General features: G+C 43.1%; 1 protein-coding gene across 1 annotated transcript; it reads left to right on the top strand.

Annotated features, from left to right (window-relative positions):
• The first annotated feature begins 177 nt into the window (after positions 1–177).
• On the top strand, positions 178–8111 carry LOC105015484 (F-box only protein 33). The gene is made up of 4 exons (XM_010878676.5): positions 178–745; positions 1489–1599; positions 1800–2467; positions 2779–8111. The coding sequence occupies exons 1-4, from the start codon at positions 318–320 to the stop codon at positions 3042–3044; spliced, it is 1473 nt and encodes a 490-aa protein (XP_010876978.1). The 5' UTR covers positions 178–317; the 3' UTR covers positions 3045–8111.
• The last annotated feature ends 159 nt before the right edge of the window (positions 8112–8270 follow it).

Here is an 8270-nt window from a genome sequence, read left to right as displayed (position 1 = left end):
AAAAGGAAACACTACCTTTGTAGACGTCACTAAAACAAAATGACAAAAATAATTGTTCTAGATATGAGTGCATACACATGAATATGTATAAGGACATCAAACTATATAATAGTGTTTAACATAGCGTAATGTTGCAGTGTTGTCATCATACCCATGTAGTCAGAAGTGGTATGATCCAATAGTATTGAAGGAAAATCTGCTCGATGGTGTTTGTTTTCGCGGAGAGCGAATAGCGGAACTGTTGTGTTTGTCGCACAATCCTTCAACCGCCATATTTGCGCTATCTGTCCGGGAATAATAATTTAGTGGTCTGTGCCATGGCTCTGTGCGGGGGTGTCGGAGCCATGGCTTTACCTAGTGAGCTTATCGTACACATATTTTCCTTCTTGTCTGACCGTGACAAGCTTCGGGCCTCGTCCGTGTGCTCTCGTTGGAGGGAGTGTCTGTTTTACCCATCGCTTTGGACGGAGCTTAAGTTGCGGGTTGGAGGTGGCTCAAACGGGGGAGGCTCTGGCACGGAACATACCCCAAGATTAGAATTTCTTATGAGGAAGTTCGGCTCCTTTGTGCGCGAATTACAGCTCGAGTTTGCGCCTCTGGAAGGATATCTTGGCCCACTGAATGGAGTGGAGAGCAGGATGGAACCTGTCGAAAACGACCATCGATTCCCTGATCGCTGGAAAGAAGCAATTATGACCTATTTGGACCAGGTGTTGTGTGTACTTGGATGTATTCGAAACAACAGGTAGTTGGATACAATCAGTATTTAGTACACTTTTAAATCCAAATGCGTCAGAAACAATATTTGTCCATTGGAGTGTGTTTATTGGGTCTGCGCAGAAGCTATAAACAAACCCATGTCATTACGTAATTGGGTCATGTTTTTCCTGTACGGATTTCTGCGTAGACTACATGATAGAGTCGTGGATTTGAAAATTATTTGAGCCTATTCAGACTAAAATCTAGTTGCTTGGTATATGACATGTCACTTTAAAGACTGTATTCCATGCAAAAAAATGTTGCAAGGAAATGTTTTTCATTTGAATAAGGTTGCAGTATCCGTGGTGGTCATGCTCAGACAGTCTGATTAGGCTGATCCACTGAGGTCAAATATGACATTGACAATGTACTACATGCAACAATGGGTCCTCAAATCTATACTAACAATAATTGTTGATAACAACATATTCCATTGGTGTTTATTCAAACACTAGAATGTGAAAGAGCTCTGGAGATTTTAGAGTTCTAGTCTTGTGGGGAAAGCTATGTTTTTGTTGAATGCTAGTGTGATGTTAACAGGTGCTGCTTTTTACTGAGGCCTTCTGGCAAATTGGTGAGCACATACAAACCTTTTGACTGTGCTTGCAGTTGTTTGTTTTGCAGAACACAATTAGAATGACCTCCACTATGGTTGATTCTGTCCAGTGTTGACTAAAGCTCATGCTTCATTCTCTCCCTTGCCTCCCCCCCACCTCTATTCTCTCTCAGAAATCTCCAGAAATTAAGTCTGTATGGGGATACGTGCATTCTTCAGGATGAGGGCATTTTGGACAGTGCCTATCTAAACCAGGTTGATCAAGGTGGCAAGAAAATCAAAGAGTGAGTAGCTTTTTTTAGGCTAGCCTACATCTTCCCCAGGGCAGCAAACAGGTCGCATCATTCGTCAACAGTTTGCAGTGGAAATTCTTCATCATAGAATTATGTCACACGGAGATAGATGAACAGGATCTCCGTTCCGCCCGTAAGGTTTTTCTTAAATAAATTCTGTCTCTCTGTGTTTTCCTTTTGGGCTGGTGTAGGATCCAGCAGTTGTTTGTGGAGGTTCTGTCTAACAGCCGGCAGATGAAGTGGCTATCCTCAGCCTTCATGATGGGTGTGGTGACCCCCTGCTCCCTAGCCTCTCTGTCCAACCACAGCGCCGGCTCCCTGGAGCACCTTAGCCTGCTGGACAACCAGCTGCAGTGCCTGGTCTACCCCGTGGAGCTGGAGCGTCTGGTCCACCTGCGTTCCCTGGCCCTTAACTTCTGTGACTTCACCTCTGAGATGTGCCACCTGCTGGCCGGGAGAGACCGCGCTCCATTGCACCGCCTCTCCTTGATGCTCAACGGCGTCACTTTGGAGGCCAAGCCGCTGGACGGCACTGCCAGTGACGAAGACTGGAAGGCCCTGGTCCGACAGAGTGCTAACCTGCGGGTCTACGTGATGGCCCTGGACGTGTGCAGCCAGGACCTACTGAGGGTGCTTAAGCCCAGTCTGCCCCTGGAGAGGATCCACCTGGACAGCTACTCTGCCTTGGTCACAGACGGCAACCTGGAGCTCATAGCCCAGCAGTACAACAAGACCCTGAGTCACTTTGTTCTGATGAGGGATGACAGCGGCTTCCCTGACCTCAGCGTCAACCGCAACGAGGACCCGCTGGTCCTGCTGGCCTGGCGCTGCATACACCTCTCTGTCCTGGTCATCCACGGTTAGTCTGCCGGGGTCAGAAGCTAGCGTTACAAAGCTCAGTGTTGTTTCGGTGTGTAGCCGAAACATGAACATGTAACCAAAGGGATTGAGGGGTTTGATGAGTTGCTTTGACAGTTTCGTTACAGACTATATATTCAGGACGCAGCCTCTCCTTTTAATGTCTGTTTTGTCTCCTGGTGCACTTGAAGTGCAGTTTCAGGCTGAAGTGTCATTGGGGCCGTGTTATGTTATATCATAGATCAAATGGAGTTTGTTTTCATTTCCGATTACGGTGTGATCTTTACAGAGGTGTTAAATGTGTTTCTGCAGGCTACACCGTGTGGTCCCACAACCTCGTTGCCATCTCCCGCCTGCGTGGCTCCAGCCTCAAGGTCCTGGCTGTATCTGAGGAGAGCATCGACTTTGACCCAGAACAGGGGGTTTACATGGAGGGCGACCCTGTCCACAACCTGGTGAAAGAGGTATCCCTGGGCCTGGGGCGTGTCTGGCACCCTTCCATGGACTCCAACCTGGTCCTCAGCGAGCCCACCCAGCACTTCCACCGGGAGATGCAGAGTTTCAGCTTGGGCATGTAGGCCAGAGCTACAGCGACTAGGCCGGTCCTCTGTCTGGGTCGTGTTCATTAGGCACCAAATGAAAGAAAACAAGACCAAAACTGTGAGGGACTACCTGGACATGTCTAATAAGAAATGGTTATTTTCTTTTTTCTGTTTAAAATGTTTTCCGATGTTTTTTTCTGCTGCGTGCCCTAATGAACACATCCCTGGTCTGGCCTGCTGAATATGCTCTATGTTTGTCTCCATGGCCTGTTCATCGTCTGGGTCCTATCTCATTTACATACTTTCTTTTTTTGTTTTTGTTAATTTTCTTCTCTGTAGAGTGAACTAATCATTTGTGCTGTGTTTAATCAGTATTAGCTCTATATTTATATCTATCTATATATATCCTGCTTATAAATAGGAGAGTATAGTCGGGTATTTGTTTAGTAGCTAATTGATCGATTGGTTTAAGGAAAGTTTTCCTTTTTCGCTTTGTGTTTTCTGTCTGTTTTTCACATAATGAGCGCTGAGTTACTATAACCTAACTATCAGTTAATCCACCTTGGCTTTTTGCAATGTTGGAATCGTGTGTATGTCCGCTTGTTAGGGCAGTTCAGTCCAGTGGTCTTCCGACAGAAGGAGGGACAGGGTTGATGGACTGTAGTTAGGCCCTCTCTCTGCCCGTACCTTCCCTTTCTGCAATTTCCATTTGTGTTTTGGAGAGGATGTTGCTCGTCAACCCGGAGGTGGGATACGATACACTTCTGCTGAAATCAAGTGCTTAGGTTTCCACGATGACACGCTCACACTGAGAGCCTTTGAGCTGCCTACGTAAAGCCGCAGTACTTATGTCAGGAACCAGTGTTGCAAGCCACACACTGCAGTCTTCTCTCGGAAACATCCTCTCTGTCTCAGGTAGGCAAAACGTGACGATGAGGACTGTGATGGTAGTGATGGTGATGAGGATGTATAGTATAAAACAATCAGCTAGTCTGTCAGTTGAATCCAGTTTTTCTTGTCACAGTTGCCTTGGAAATCCCCCCCCCCTTTTCTGGATTCAGTTGTTTTTGCCATCAAACCGTCCCCTTTACACCGGGGTAAACCAATTTAGTTGTACATTTGTTTCAAGATTAAGGTGTTGAAAGAGTTTAACGAATGGCAAAAAGCTACTCCTTGCACATATTTCTCTTCTTCGCCATTTTAGCGTAAAGCACTTGCTTTGTTGACTTACTCCAGAACAGTGTTTCACCCGCTGAGCGTTGGATTGAGGGATGCATTTGTTTGCTTGTTCCATATCTCAGGATTTTTGCACTTTCTGTACTTTTTTTTTTTTCCATGGAAGGCTTTCTTTTAATGTAAAGCCGTCTGTTCTGAGGGCCAGTGAGTGTGATGCAGAGCAGAATACTGAATACTAATGCTGGGAAAAGGGCGCTCCCAACACAACACACTCCAGAGGTGGTTGGTTTTATTTTTCTAGCCTTGTTCCCTTGTTTCACTTTTAAGAAGGTTAACATCCTGTGAAATTACTTTTAATGACATTTTCTATTGTGTTTTTGCTGTTTTAGAGCTCAGAGTAGTAGAGGGAATCTGAGGTTGATTGCTCAGTGGTAGAATGTAAACGTGAACATGACTGCCCAGTGATAATAACCCTTTTTAAAGTGCGTATTCTGTTAACTCGTGCCCAAATAATGTTATTGAGTCATCCCGCACTCTTATTTGTGGCCATAGCATGAATTGGAGAAACAAATATCTAAAACATCTCAAACCCCTCCCTCAAGCAGACTGTTGAAAAGGTTAAGAGTATGATGTCGCGCTCATTGTTGACGGGCAGACGTTTGAGTTCATTTGCAGCTCATTCACCTAATCAAGGGACTAATTATTATTTAAGTTGAATCGGTTGTGCTAACCAACATTGAAGGTCTGCCGGGCCCCTGGGAGTGGTTTAAAAACCTTTGTCTAAAGAAATATTGGAAGGCCAATTGGTATTCTACATGAAAAATTCTCTTTTTAATGGCTGGTGCATGCCCACACCCATTCTGTTGTTGGGTTAACCCCACACAATTCCAACACTGAAAATAAGCTTTTTAACATGCTTTATAAGCCGTTATCGGAAAAGGAAACAATTAAACTCATTGTAGGTTATTCAAGGTCATATTTCCAAAAAATCTGGAAATATTGGGCAGTTACTTGAAGCTAGCGACCTTTTTAACACGTCTGCTATCCAGAATTCCCCCTATATACGTACATCTTTCTCTTTTTCCGTGCTTGTAAAGCTAAGGGAACTTGTTCTGTGCTGCTGAGATTGTACCATTCCTGGAAAAGACAAGAGTAGCTTTCTTTTGACCTTTTATCTGATTGTGAATCTGTTGGTTGGCTATTGCTTCTTGTTGCATTCCTCTGTGCCAATTCCTTTCATTGGTACCACTGAAGTCAGCCATTACAGTCAAGGAACAGAATTACAGGGTACAACGTACTGTATGTAAAGGAAAAGACATTTGTCAGGAAACGTCTAGAATCAGAGGGCAAGAAGTGTGATCCGTGATTCATACAATGTAACAATCAGCCTATGGGATCCACTGCTGTTCAGCTGTTTGTCAGATATGAGCCTGCACGCTAGGTTCCACTGGGCTACTCTTAGTCTCTGTTGTTTGCGCATGAAAATCAGCAATATGGGGGAAAAGGATTATTGAAACTATATGCATGTTAAGAGGGATTCTAAAAGTGTTTATTTAAAACTGTTCTCTATTAGTACCACACCAAAAAAAGATATAGATACAACTGCTCTATATTTGGAGTTAACTTGTTAGTTTGTTCTTAACAAGGGTATGTTAAGATGTTGTTAACGGAACAGGAAGAACGCCAGTCAATTGTTGCAATGTAAAAGCATCTTGAAGTTCCATTCATGCTGTGCCTAATTCCAGAGTAGCTTTCATTTCACCTGTCGTTCTGTGTTAGTTTCCAGTTCTCCGTTCATTGTCTAGTACAGCATTTATCTACCGTTACAAAAAGATGACTAATTTACGCTTCAGTGTTTTTTTTTCTATGTTTTTGTTGACGTTTTGCATGTGTGCGCGCGCGTGCATGTGTTTGTTTGTGTACATTTTCAGAAGTGCGTACATCAGAGAAGGCGATGTATGGTGTGCTTGAAGTAAAACATGGTGTACCACTTTGGTAACAGTGAGCAGGAAAAGCCTTTCTCAGGGTTACTGTCAGTTGAGGAGGAGGGGTAGCAGAGATCATTTGCTCAGGCCTCAACAAAAGAATGAACGTTCGGATTATTCTTCTCCAACAAATCACTGGATAAACAAACGAAACCCTTCTGTGAGCGCGTTTGCGTCAGCTGCCAAAGATCACAGTGTGAAACTACCCGTATGACGTGCCCGCGTGCTGGCAGAGGGCAGGGGCAATGGCCAATCAGCCAGGACTACTCTACAACCGCTACTATACCGCTAGAAGTATGATACACGTACCGAATGTAGGGGTTTAAGTTGGACCGCATGTGGCGCACAGCTGTGCTGTGGCTTGGTCAACAACAGTAGAGCTCGCTTTTCAAATGCACCTGTTTCACTGTGAAGAGTGAATGTAATTTAAGTATAGATAAAATCAAGGTTGGTTGATTCTATCAGACCTGTAAGCTGCTATGAGACGCGTAAGGAACATTCCACTGGGGAGTTAAAAACAAACAGAAAATGGCCAAATGTCTGCATGAAATGACTTATTTTTTTACTATTTTATTCTTTATTTTCTTAAGAGTACCAGGATCCAGTAGAGTGTAGTACACTCAGTGTACATACAGAGGTAGTTGTGTAGGCCAGTCTCACTGCATGTTTACAGGCATGGCAGACTGGTGATACTTCGTTAAAGATGCTCACTTGGTCTATTACAGGTTACAACTTTGTTGGACAACCCCTTTTTTTGTTCTCTTTGACATTTTATTATTTCTGGACACTTTATATGCATTTGTAATCCAAATCGATCTTGTTGAATTGAAAGAAAATGTGTAGCTCCAATCAGCTGCTTGGAGTGCAGGTCCATCTCAGAGTTAACTGTTGCCTGTAAAAGCTTGTTGGGTTCAGAGAGCTACAATACCTTACAGCGAAATGACCTCATGCCAGCCTTATTAAGAGTGTTATGCTTGGTCATGAGATCTGAGGAAAATCTATGCTTCCTGCATTTGGTTTTATTCCATTTTTGAAAACCTGAACCACTGTCATGCCAGAGGTCTACTGTTGTGTGGGCCAGGAGGGAGGCAACCTTGAAACAAGCCAGATCTCTTTAGGGCTGGCTTGCTGTACAGCAATGTCAGAAACTATGCAAGTGGAATGCATATTATGCAGTGGCTCTTTTTTTCCTTTTTTTTTTTTTCTTCCTGTCACTTACAAATGAAAATAACTTGCTACGATACTAGGCCTTATTATCATCATTATTATTGTTTTAAGATCTTGATTCTTCGGAAGCCAAACTCTGTTTCCAAGGCGACCGTGGGTAACAGACATGGTCTCTATGAGACTGGCCCGCAGGCCCCAGTTTTAAGTGGTACGAATGTTGTGCATTTGTTAAAATCAGGACAGTTTGCAATAAAAGAAGTCATACATCACAAGTGGCCACCATGGGGGCACGAACAGTGCGAACACCTAGGCTGCCACCATGAGCTTTCGGGGAGGGGGGAATTCATGAAAACTCAGTGCATATTTGTATATATCAATACATATACTCTTATGCAACACAAAGTCCAGGTTCTATTTATGAACATTAAAGTTTGTAAGTGTTGTTTTGCAGAAATGGTTTTACCATCTTAAATGTTGAAATATTTGGACCTGTGTGTTTTGTCTCAACTTTTTGTCTCAAATGAGCACATAGCATTGGATTTTATATGTACATCTGCAAATGGGAATTCCACTGGAGCAGGGGTGAAAATGCCAGGTATGGGGAGAATTTTATTGATCAGAAATGTGACCCAAGGTTTCACGACAGCTAGAGAAGGAAGAGTATATTTTAAAAAAACTGACAGATATTGGGTAAACCAGCCGAATGTTGATTTGAATCATGTTGGATGAATGCTTCTTCTTTTAATCAGTAAATAAAAGCATTATAAAAGTGTTATTTTTGGAATGTTTTTTTAAATATATAAATTGTATTCAACACCTTTGCTTGTACAGACTATTGTTGCATTTTCTCATTCAACATGTTTGACTGATTATCGTTGAGAGTAACCATGGTGAAAATGTAAAATCAGCTCAAATAATTATCATATATGAAAAT

Source organism: Esox lucius, chromosome 15 (genome assembly GCF_011004845.1).
Source record: "Esox lucius isolate fEsoLuc1 chromosome 15, fEsoLuc1.pri, whole genome shotgun sequence".
Taxonomy (NCBI): domain Eukaryota; kingdom Metazoa; phylum Chordata; class Actinopteri; order Esociformes; family Esocidae; genus Esox; species Esox lucius.
This window is presented reverse-complemented; position numbering and strand designations above follow the sequence as displayed.

What these genes read in the sequence shown, in the direction of transcription:
- LOC105015484 (XM_010878676.5), top strand. Translation starts at nt 318, where the DNA reads ATGGCTCTGTGCGGGGGTGTCGGAGCCATGGCTTTACCTAGTGAGCTT. An exon ending in GGATGTATTCGAAACAACAG is followed by an intron (nt 746 to 1,488) that starts GTAGTTGGATAC and finishes ATTCTCTCTCAG; the next exon opens with AAATCTCCAGAAATTAAGTC. An exon ending in CTCTGTCCTGGTCATCCACG is followed by an intron (nt 2,468 to 2,778) that starts GTTAGTCTGCCG and finishes GTGTTTCTGCAG; the next exon opens with GCTACACCGTGTGGTCCCAC.